The sequence below is a fragment of the Mastigoproctus giganteus genome, chromosome 7, assembly GCF_048544385.1.
Source record: "Mastigoproctus giganteus isolate SK-2022 chromosome 7, ASM4854438v1, whole genome shotgun sequence".
Taxonomy (NCBI): Eukaryota; Metazoa; Arthropoda; class Arachnida; order Uropygi; family Thelyphonidae; genus Mastigoproctus; species Mastigoproctus giganteus.
Window position 1 is genome coordinate 227,098,651 of NC_143581.1, and position 12,338 is coordinate 227,110,988.

Consider the following 12,338-nt stretch of genomic DNA (forward strand, 5'->3'; position numbering starts at 1 on the left):
ATGGATTGAGTAAGCTGAATGTGAATGGGATTCTTCCTCTTGCTGAGACTACACACACGAGGGTCCATAAATTTAAGTTGAGGAAGGATGGTTGCAAGATAGATTTGCGGAAGTTTGCCTTCAGGCAGCGGGTGTTTGATTGTTGGAACAGGCTTCCATCTGTTGTTGTGAAAGTGGATGGTTTTAATAAATTCAGGGAAGAAGTATACAAATTCTTGGAGGGTATGGATGGAAGAAGTGTATAGTTTTTTTTTGCTGGTGCTATATAAGCTTGCTATTTAGCATCATTTTCCACCATTACTAATACTATTACTTTCTGCGGAAGGAGAATCAAAAGTTAAATGAGATGGGCTATATCGGTAGTCGTGAAGTGGGATTTGTATGGTAATTCTTTTTAGGGGGCGAGGGGGAAGGATGAAGGTGTAGCATATATAAAAAAATTGGTACAAAGGCTCAGAAGAATATTCTAAATAAGTCCAGAGGGCTTTAAAAAGATCGGAGTTGCCATTGCAAATTTATCGCGATGTACCTTGAGAATCGGCAAAGACCATTTGGAACTCTACAATATACAATATTTCGCTTCACATAGAAGCGAAATGTTGCTTTGCTGACTTCCTTCATTCTAATATTTCCTAAAAATTCCACGATTTGTAAATTCATTCCCTCCCTCCCTCAGTTAAGGTTAGTGCTCATAAATGCCTATTTCTGTGTATGTAGGGAGGTTTTTCTTTATATTTATCTATATATCTATATATATATATTGTGAAAAAATATATTATTTATTTTATTTATTTATCTTGATGCCAGCAATCCAATACCATTGGCATGGGAGTGATGGCATTTAAATTTTGCATTACTTACCTCTTATAGATGTAGACCTATCTTATAGTGAATAAGAGTATAAAGTGTAGTCCCCCTCCTTGTAGCATGGACGGGTACTAACTTTCAGCTTTCCTGGTGATTTCTGCTTCTTGGTAATAAAGTGACTTGGTAATAAAATATCATAGTATTAACACTTTCAACATAACATAGCAGACAAACATTTCAAATTGAGGAAAGACAGTTGTAGGATAGACGTGCGGAAGTTTGCCTTTACCCAGCGTGTGGTTGATTGCTGGAACAAACTTCCATCTTTTGTTGTGGAAGTTGATAGCTTAAACAGATTCAAGGCAGAACTAGACAAACATTTGGAGCGAATGGATGGGTGAAATGAGAAGAGTTTTTTTTTTTTTTTTTTTTTTTGGCTGATGCTATATAAGCTTGCTTTCTTGCATCATATGCCTTTACTAATGCTAACATAACACTTTACACACTCTTCTGTCTCTTTTACAAAATTTTGTATTATCACAGAAAATGACAGCGAAGTTGAACTAAATTCACCAATTAATACAGGAGTACAGATTAAGTACAGAATAATATAAGCTTACCTTTCCCAAAGGTAAAACCCATTGTCAGCTATGGTTGGCACACAATTCTGAGGATTGATCTGAAATTTAAAATAATACAAATAAATCTGTTTAATATAAAGCAGAATTGTTAACATTAAGTAATACCTATGCCAGCAGTCATCAACTAGCTGTTGTGACCGGCCAAATTATGTGAGGTAAAAGTAGAGCTGTTTCAATGCTTATAGGCGCCGTTGTGCGAAAAAAAATTGAGATCGATATCAGTAAACATTCAGGTACGGAAATCTGTGTTATCTACGTAAAAAACGTATTTATTAAATTATTTACTCAGTTTAATACACTATTCCCGGAACAGCCATAAGCGTTAGAAGGGTGCAGCGAAGGTGGCGCTTTGTGTTCAGTATATTCAAAAGATGAAAATTTTTATTTTTCATAAATACATAAAAAATAAGAGAATCTAATGTAAATGAAGTCACTAATATGAAGTCCACGACGAAATGAACAGAAGAGTTCCAGCGAAGAAAGTCGCCAATATTCTGATGTAGATATCAGTTAAAAGACAAGTTGTTTATAGAGATCAGCAAGCATTATCCTCTTGTTGGTCTCATCTTCACACACCTTTCGAAGTTAAACTCTAAAGTGCAGCAGAAGTCGATTGTATTGCTAAATTTGCGGTGTAGGTGAGATTGAGAGCCACCGCGGGGCATAATAATACTCGTATAAAGTCACATCTCTTATGTTGTATTAGTATTACACATATCAAATCAAATTATTATATTAGGGTCACCCATTTTTTTAATATATACCCATATATGTAATTTGCGTATGTTCTCTGATCGATTTGCCTGTTTTGCTGGACGAAAAAAAATCCCCCACTTTCTGGGGGGGGGGGAACCTTGCTATCTACGCCTGAGACCGACTAACTCAGCCACAGAGTGAAAAAAAAAAAAAAAAAAAAAAAAAAAAAGAAAAAAACCATTCAAGTTCCTCGCGTCATCGACCGGATTCAAACCCGGGCTTTTTCCACCCGGTGTTGGGAGGACGATGTCAATACCACTGTGACGCGCAGACAGTATTACACGTATATAAAAGAAAATCTGAGGCTTTTGCTGCACCAGCCAAAATAAATAATGAAATAAGAAAAAATAAATTATTTGACTCCCTCCTCACACCTTTTGAATCTCCCCAAAGTATTAGCCTCAACTGCCCATGGAGACAACTTATTCCAGTAATTAAGTTTTACCCATTATGTATGGGTAAAAGAAAGCATCCTGCAATCCAGTCTGAATACCATTCCCACAATTTAAATTTATAGCTCCTAGTTCTGGAACAATTTAAAATAGTCAAAATTCCACCCTAATTCATTTTACTTTCACCTCTCAGAGCCTTATACACCCCCATACAAGTCTCCTCTAATGTGTCTAGTTTTGAAGCTCAGTAGCCCACATATTTGAAGCCCATTCCTCGAATGGACGGCGTTTTGCTGATTTCACCAGGTGCGTTGCTCGTCTTTGGGCTTTTCACTCAGATCGATGTAATTTATTAAATGCGGTCTCTTCACTTGAACATTATTTCAAGAGCGGTCTTACAATGTACCTGCCAATACTGCTGGGAGAATTTCATGTCTGCCCGTTTAGGAACTACCAAAATCCTTTCTTCTGCTGCTATTTTTAATTCAACTCTGCCTTGGCTGTTTATTTTAGAGTTGCTGTTCACCAAGTTTCAGATCTTGCATTTTGTTGCATAAAACATAGCTGCCACTTTCCTGACCATCCTGGAAGCCTAAATAAAAAAAAAAAAAAAAACACCCTTGGCGTTAAATAAATAAATAAATATTTCATACTAGGTTCGACAGAACAAAGTAATCTGTAAAAGTTGCATGTTTTCATGTTTTCTCTGGTCGGTTTGCCTGTTTTTGTGGATGGGAAAAACACTGGGATTTCGGGAGAAAAAATTTTCTATTCTTGCCTGTCAGAGGTCAACTAAGAGAAAGTGTGAAAATTCAAACAACAGCTCCTTGCTCTATTGACAGGATTTGAACCCAAACCTTTTCTGGTTAAACTTTACAACATGGTAACCGTTCAATGGATTTTTTTCCTAGAAGTGGCCTGGTCAAAAGGCTACACCTCTGCAAAAATCGAGGCCCTCCTCCCACGTGTTTGTGTCACAATGAGTTTGCTGAGCTACAGGAGCGCATGACATCATTATGCAAATTAGTTCTAATTAAAGGTGCGAAATTAATTCTTGCCAATTGCCAGTGCTAATGAAGGCTTCTTAGTGGTTTCTGTTTTCAGTTTGTAAAATTATGCAAATTAGTCTTAATTAACCGTGTAAATTTATGTAAATTGGATAATCAATGCCAATTACTGGTGATTTGCATTAGCCGTCAGTCCACATTGTGGTTACCACATTGTAAACATGCGAGAATGTCGCCAAGATCCATGGAATACTTATTACTCCTACAGGCTGCACATAGTATACAGAAACACTGTTTCTGTATACTCTGTGCTAGATGGTCATTACAATCTAAATTTTCTGCTAACATGCATGGGATACTGCTTGCTGCAACTGGATGCAAAGTAATGATGGTTTCCACTAGAGTGAATGCCGTCTGTCGACCGACTAAACCCGGCAGATTTCCGTAAATGTATATAGAAATATGGGTTACCACTTTCTGCAGATGCAAAGAAAGACGAATATAGCTGGTAGGCAATGCTAAAAAATAGAAAGAATACATTTACTTTGCCACTGGCCTGCAGAGTTAATTGCTGGTTGGTGAAGACTAATGACTCGTTTCAGAAATTCCATGGTTATATCTTGATACTCTTTCTGACTTCTCCAAATAAATTCAGCCAATAAGAGTCAAATTGTTGTTCTGCAGGTCATTCGGCACTTGTCCTTTTATAGCACTTCATGAACCTTCTGTGCAGTTGGTGTTCTCGTCTGTTTCAGGTTTGCAGAAATAAAGCAAGTGGTTCACAGCAATATGCTGAAAACCTTTGTACCCTAGGAAGTCATAAGACTTCTAGCAATCCGAAACTACAGAAGTGTCAGGAAAAATGAAATTCTTAATGCCGCCTAGAAGGGCGTTTTTTTTTTTTTTTTTTTTACTTTTGTTTTAAACGACCTTAAAAAACACCATGTGGACCTGTTCTACACCACCAAACAGTCATTTCCCATTCACTCACTTTCCCCAATTATACTTCCTTTTACCAAACTGGCTTTTGATCTCTACCACAACACCCACATCACCACCAAGCATACAACTTTCTCTCACACATATTAATATAGACCGTCTGACAAAAGCTCCTCCAGTCAGTCATGCTCTTGGAACTCACACCAAATTCATGCAACACAAACTCACACGGCATCTTCCGAAACCAATAATAAGTCCAAAGAAGCACTTCAATCTTTACTAACTTGCTTTCCGCGAACCAGGACCCCTTTCGCACTGGCCTTTTCACGTAATGAGCATTCAAACCTCTCAGTTTACACTTCCATTCATAGCTAACCATAATATTCTTTTGCTCAGTCAACTGCATCATATTTCCGCACTTATACCAGAAGAATAGCAAACCTACACTCATACACCATTCAGTCATACTTGCCGACCGGGCTAGTTAGCTGGGTCAAGTGCCTGGCAACCCGAAGGTCGCTGGTTCGAATCCCGCCTCGGGCTTCGATCACAGTAAAATGCAAAAACTTTGGAAGTGCATTATGGCCATAGAAGCTGATGCACCAAAAACTAACAAGAAAATGGGAGGGAAAAAAAAAAAAAAATCAGTCATACTCCTACACCCATTCGTCTCCAAACCATACAGAAATCTTGCAGTCAGTCTCTCCTGAGGGTTCATGGCGTGCTTCTCTCACTGCGACAAAAATGCAAATGAGCACTTCACTTTTCTTGACTAGAACAATAGATCAGCAACAAAAAGAGCAGGAGCTGATAGCCAATCAAACCCATTCGAAAGCAAATGAGCATTAATCAGCAACCAAACAAACACATTAAAATACGAAGAGGCTGTAAATAGCCTTTTTCCCATAACGTCAGAGGACCAAACCGGCCAATGACTGCTTGCCGCCACCGATGGATTAACACCAAGTCACAAAGAGTGTAAGGCGTCACTAAGAAATTTTTCAAAGTTGTCAATACCACATACCCAACAATGTGAATTGATTCTATTTTTTTTTTTTTTAGCATGAACTGCCAGGTTTGTCGGTTATACTTTGTATCTTTAGAATGTGGTTACCGGTGTTTCTGAATATGGTTTCTGAGTGTAATCAAAAACAAGACATAACCGTAGAATTTCTGAGAGTAGTCATTACTCTTTACCAATCAACAGAAAGTGATTAAGATTCAGGCTGGTGGTATCAGGTAAGTGTATTCATCTATTTTTAGCATTACCTGCTGGCTATAGTCGGTCTTTCTTCACATTTTTGGAACGTGCCATGTTTCTCTATACAGTTATGGCAACCTGAAGGGTCAGTCGAGAGATGGCATTCGCTGAAACACAAACCACCGTTACTTTACAGCCGGCAAGAGCAAGTAGTATCCCATGCATGTTAGTGCAATGTTTAGATTGTGATAACGAATGTTTCTGTATACACTATACAGCCAGTAGTTGGCGCGTTCGTAGCCAGGTGGGCAGGAGTAGCAGTGCGTAGCATACGCTTCTTGATTAGACCGGGGTTCGAGCCCGTGACCACCAAATACGGAGGATGCGGAAAGGTCAGGGAATGACTACCGCATATCCCCGAAGCAATATGGCCTTAGTTGCTAATGCTCCAAATAACAAACAAACAAACAAGCAGCCAGTGGTAACAACCAGTATTCCCTGGATCTTGGCGACATTCTTCTCATGTTTAGAACGTGGTAACCACTATGTGGACTGACTGCAAACTACTAGTAAATTAGCAGTATGTAAACAGCAGTAATTAGCTATTTACATACTGCTAATAGCAGTATTAAAATATTACAGTTAAATTTAAAAATATATACAATTCAATTTTTAGACAATTACAATAATTAAATATAAAAATCACCATAATTAAGAAGACACGTTCATTTTACAAATATATGTGGTCTAATTTCTAATTTGAACGATGCCTATTTCCATTTACAGTGTGCGAAACCCAATGTACTTTTTCTGATTGATTGATTTGGTTTTTAATGGTACATTGGCTGCTAAGGCCATAATGCGCCAAGTCAGAACTTTTTCTGAAAGAATCCCTGTTATCGGTTGATTCAACCACTGCTCTTCTCAGCTGTCCGAATTATTTTCTGTGTGATTCCTTTCGCTTCAAAGGTGGTACTTGTGCATATGTCCGTTCTGATATTCCCTATCACAGACTTAGTAATTTGGAATCTCTTCTTTTCGACCCTCTGGGGCTTAAAATCTCTCTACCACATTCTGTCAAATTCATCTGTTGCCTCTATCGTTCTCCCAACAACACTAATCTTTTGGAACTCTTTGAAACTTGACTTTCTTCAATCCAACTTTCCCAACGGTGAGGTAATTTCCCTTGGCGATTTTAATATTCATAACTCCAGATAGCTCCCATTTTCTAGTCACATGCACCCAGCTGGTCTAGATGCGGAGGCTTTTGCAATTACTATTGATTCAGCACATATAGTTCATTTTTCTAACAGAATACCAGAAAATCCTAACCAGGTAGCTAACACGCTTGATCTTTTTCTCACAAACAGCCCTTTTAAATACACGGTCGAGGTGAATAGGCACCTCAGATCACAACTTGGTGATGGTCTCTTCCCCAATGGAGCCTTTCTCTCGTGGCCATTCTCAACCTTGTGTTGTTTGGCATTACAAGTATGCAAAATGGAATGATCTGCGAGATTTCTTTTCTTCTTTTCCTTGGTTGGATTACTGCTTCAAATCTTCTGATGCCAACGTTTGATCAGATTGTGTTAGTTAAATTATTCTTGTAGGGATGGAATCCTTTATTCCACACTGCACCTTAAACTCTCATCCTTTGTCAAACCTTGGTTTTCCAATAAATGTGCTAAGGCTGTGCAAGAATAGAATGTTGCATGCCATAATTGGCTTGTTTCCAAATCTCCAGGTTCATTTTCTGCCTGCAAAGCTCACAACAATTGTAAAGCAGTTATTAATCAGCCCAAACTAGATTTCGAAGAGGCTAAGAATAGAAATCTTGCTTCTTGTCCAAATGGTAGTCTATCTTTCTGGTCTCTTGCCAAAGCTATTGGCCGCAACTTTTGTCCAGCTCTGGTCCCTCCTCTATCTAAGCCAAATGGTTCTATTGCCGTTTCGGCAAAGGATAGAGCTGACCTGCTAGCATCCTATTTTTCTTCTAACTCGTGTATTGATGATCTTGGTAAAACACCTTCCATCAGTCCCAGTGCACTCCAATCAACGTCTCCTGTGGTCTTCCATTAAAAGGATGTCAGAATGATATTGATCAGTCTTAATGCTAAAACTCTCTATGTCCTGATAGTATTTCTCCACTTGTTCTCAAAACCTGTGCTCCTGAACTTCCTCCTGTTCTGCGTCGCCTTTTCTCACTTTCTTATTCCAAAGGTGTTTTTCCTTCTGCTTGGAAGTTTGCTCATATCCAGCCAGTTCCTAAAAATGGTGAAAAATCCCTCCCATCCAATTATCGTTCCATTGCACTTCTACTGTTTATAAAGTAATGGAGAAATCATTTAACCATCATCTCCTAAACTATCTAGAAACCTTCCATCTGATCAACGATCGCCAGTAAGTAGATGTTAGATGCCGGTGATGATAGATCTACTTACTCTGTCTACTGACTTCTCCACTAAAGCTGGTGTACCGTCAGTGTCAATCCACTGATGATATTCTGGCTTATATTACCCATCTATGGGCACATTCAGTGGAAAAGTTTGGCGAAACTCAAGCAGTTGCTCTTGACACCTCAAAGGCTTTTGATCCTAAATAAAGGGCTCCTAAATAAGCTTCCATCTTATAGTTTTCCATCTGTTTTTTGTAATTGGGTATCCAGTTTTCTCCCTCACCGATCACTGCCGGTGATGATAGATGGCTCTCTGTCTACTAACTTCTCCACTAAAGCTGGGTCTCCCCCCCCCACAAGGTTCAGTTCTTTCTCCCACTGAAGCCGATGCGCCAACAACTAACTAACTAACTAAATCTTTCTCCCACTCTATTTCTCTTGTATATTAATGTTATTATTTGGTTTTTTTAGGAGCATTAGCAACTAAGGCCATATTGCTCGGGGATATGCGGTGGTCATTCCCTGACCTTTCCGCATCCTCCGTATTTGGTGGTGACGGGCTCGAACCCCGGTCTAATCAAGAAGCGTGTGCTACGCACTGCTGCTCCTTCCCACCTGGCTACGGAGGCGCCTTGTATATTAATGACCTACTTCCATTGATCGGAAATCCTTTCCATGGTGTCGCTTATGATAGCATATTGCAGGGGTAGCCAACAAGTCGATCGCGGCTTTAATTTCGGTCAGTCACGACGAATTTTAAATATATATATAAATAAATTAGTCAAAATCTAATTGTTATTATTATTATGCGCCCCACTGCATATGCCAATTACAAATCCGTCGGATCACGTGACTACTCTTGTCGCCACGCAGCCGCTAGGCTTGTCTAGTGAAAATTCACGGTTACTTTGTGGAGAGCATCGTGTATGGGTAGAATTCTTATTTAGCTTAATTAATATTAATAACTGGACAGTACTTATACGTTAATTTAATACCGTTTGATTTAAAATGAATACTACGAAAAAGAGTAAAACGTATCATTTGCATCAAGAGCGGGAGCTAGAATACTTTTATGTAATGATAAAAGAAAAATGTTGTTTGATTTGCAATGCTTCCGTGGCTATACCCGAAAAGGGAAATTTAGAAAGGCACTTCAACATACTCCATGGTAAACACCAATCGAATTTTCCGCCTAATAGTGACCTTAGAAATAATAAATTAAAAGAACTTAAATCCAGATTATTCGCACAACAAAATTTCCTCGTGACACCTAATTTACAATCTAAAGAAGTAAATGTAGCATCATTTAAAGTGAGTCATCTTCTTAAAAAAAAAAAATGCAAACCATTTTCTGATGGTCAATTCATCAAAGACGCATTTTTAGAAATAACAGATTCTCTTTTTGAAAATTTTAAGAACAAAAATGAAATTAAAAGTGCTCTTCAAGATCTTCAATTACCTCGAAATACTATGATGCCACGAATCGAAAAAATGAGTAAAAGTGTAAAATATGTGAGCAAACAATTGCGTGCTCATATTGCTAATTGTGTGGCCTTTTCTTTACAACTGGATGAATCTACAGACGTCAGTGATACAGCTCAATTGCTCGTTTTTATTCGTATGGTTTTTCAATGATTCTGCCACTAGAGAAGAACTGCTGGGTATGGTTTCGTTAAAAGAAACAACTAGAGGTATTGATATATTTAACACATTCAAAAATTTTATCGAAAAAATTAAATGACCACTATTTAAGCTCGTATCAATAACAATAGATGGAGCCAAAGCAATTACGGGCATCTTAACGGATTCATCACATTGTGCCAAAAGGATGACGAATTCCCAGATTTTTTGAGTTACTACTGCATCATTCACCAACAGTGTTAGCCAGCAAAAGATTAATAAATAAATTCTTTATTGCTAATAAGTACAGGACATGTACTAGAGACAATAATACTCAACACGGCGACATGGCCAGGAGTTTTACATTATAAATGAAATTATAAATGAAATTAATTGGCAAAAAGGAAAAAAATTACCGTTACATGGAAATTAAGAGTTACAAACATGTAAATTATGAGTTACAAACATGTAAATTGTAATAATGAAAAATGAGGACTAAAAGTCATATGGAGGAAATTATCCCAGTTCCACCGATGGAATCCACTCGAGGAGCATGTGACGGTATTTGTAGTCGGTAGCTAATTTCTGAAGGTCGACTCCAAGCTAATTTCTGAAGGTCGACTCCCCAAGAATTTTGGGGAGTGCCTGGGCAGGTAGGAACCGACTACACAGTTTCAACCGGTTGTATTTGAGGATTAGTGTGGGCTCTGACCTCAAGGATGGCGTAGGATTGTGCCACTGACAAAAATCCCAGATGTTTGGGGCGTTTATTACTCCTGTGTACATTTTTACTGAAGTCATTAAACGCCTGCTGTCAATTAAACTCGGGATCCTGGGTACATTTAGCTGCTCAGCCATGTCAGTTGTTCTCAATTGAGGGGGTCGGCGATGCTTATTTGTGGCCCATTTCAGGGTCCAGTATTCACACGAGAACACCGGTTTTTGAAGTGAAGGCGGCGCAGATGCCCAAATTTCAGCAGCATATAAAATAGCCGGATAAACAGTGGCTTGAAGATATCTGGTAGTGGTTGCGGCATCGTTGGAATGAAGTAAGTGTTGTTTCGCGCTCCAGCGTCGGGTGTTAAAACGCTTCTGGAGGTATTCTGTGTGATCATTAAATTTCAGCTTCGGATCAAAATATACCCCGAGATCTTTATGGCAGGTAACCACTGGAATTAGAGTACCTAAAACTGAAGGTTGAATTATTGTTGGTTGCTGTTTCAATGAGTAAGTCATTATTGCAGATTTTGACGGGTTAAGGTTTAATCCAAACATCTTCAAGTAAGTTGAAAGAGTGGTCAAGTTCTCTGTGATGGAAGACGTAATTTCCATTGGGTTTGCAGACGGTGGGATTAAGGTAAGAAACTTTATATCGTCGGCATATATTAGAGCATCATCACGATGACTCATGAAAGGAATCAGAATCGCTGAGAAGAGAAGGCCAGACAGGACACCACCTTGAGGGACTCCTGCATTAATTTTTCTTGTAAAGTGGGTTTTCTTCAAAGTGAGGTGGACACTTCTATTTTTTAATAAGGCGGTGAGGAAAGCTAGTAGGTCTCCATTAATCCTGAAGAAGAATTGCAGGAGTCTGAGAAGGGCTGTGACGACTAGGCTGTCAAAAGCAGCTTCAATGTCAGCGTACACTATAGCTAATTCAGATTTAGTTTCGAAGGCTTGAAGAATTGATGTCTGTGCGGCCATGAGGTTTGTTATGGTGGATCTATTTTCAACTGCGAAATGGAACTGTTTCTGCTTCTGTGGCATCAACTGTTTGTTTAATGCCGGAAGGAGTACCTTTTCTAGAAGTTTGAGGAGGGTGGAAGAAGTTGAGATTGGTCTGAAATCTTTTAGGCTTGTTGGTGCTTTAACCTTAGGCAGTGGCCTCACAGAGTATTCATTCCACTGAGCAGGGAAAACTCGTGTGGAAAGAATAGAGTTGTAAATTGAGAGTAATGCATCTAGAATATAGGGGCTAAGGCATTTAATTATGAAATGAGGTATCTTATCACGGCCTGCGGTACTAGATGGTCGCAGGGAGTTAATAGCATATATCAGTTGCTGTCTTGTGATGGAAATTATGGAAAGGTCATCAGTAGGAGCAAATTGGAAGTTTGGGAGAGGAATTTCAGCAGAGGCGGAATTGGTATTGAATCTTGAAATGTAGTCCATCCAGTTATCTAGATCAAGATTTGAATTAATGCGACTGTGTCTTGATGAATATGGTGCTTTTCCTTTAGACAAGGTAGCATCAGTGTATCTCTTTAATGCTGATGCCTTGAGTCTGTTGAACATAGCTCTTGCTCTGGAGTATAGGATTCGATCTTGGGTTGTGCCAGAGATTTTCCACTGCCTGTGAAGATACTGTTTGTTGTGGAAACTGCACGCTAGATCTTTGGTCCACCAAGCTCTAGTTCTTGGAGAAATGTGTACGGTTTTAGCTGACGCGTAGAGGGTGACTGTATTTATCCATCTAGTGATTAGATCAACTGCGAGCATTGGGTCACATCCATCAAGCACATGCCATGGAATAGACTGCGCTGCCTCGAGGCACTTTTTTGGATATAGCTTTCAAAATCG

At 39.0% G+C, this 12,338-nt stretch overlaps 1 protein-coding gene across 1 annotated transcript in view; it reads right to left on the reverse strand.

The window, feature by feature from the left end:
- The window catches only part of LOC150083748 (glutathione S-transferase 1-like), a 49,359-nt gene that overhangs the window by 32,975 nt on the left and 4,046 nt on the right, over window positions 1–12,338 (reverse strand). The window contains exon 2 of the mRNA XM_090378594.1: window positions 1,428–1,486. Coding sequence (XP_090234720.1) covers window positions 1,428–1,486 — 59 coding nt within the window. The remainder of the gene's footprint in view (window positions 1–1,427; window positions 1,487–12,338) is intronic.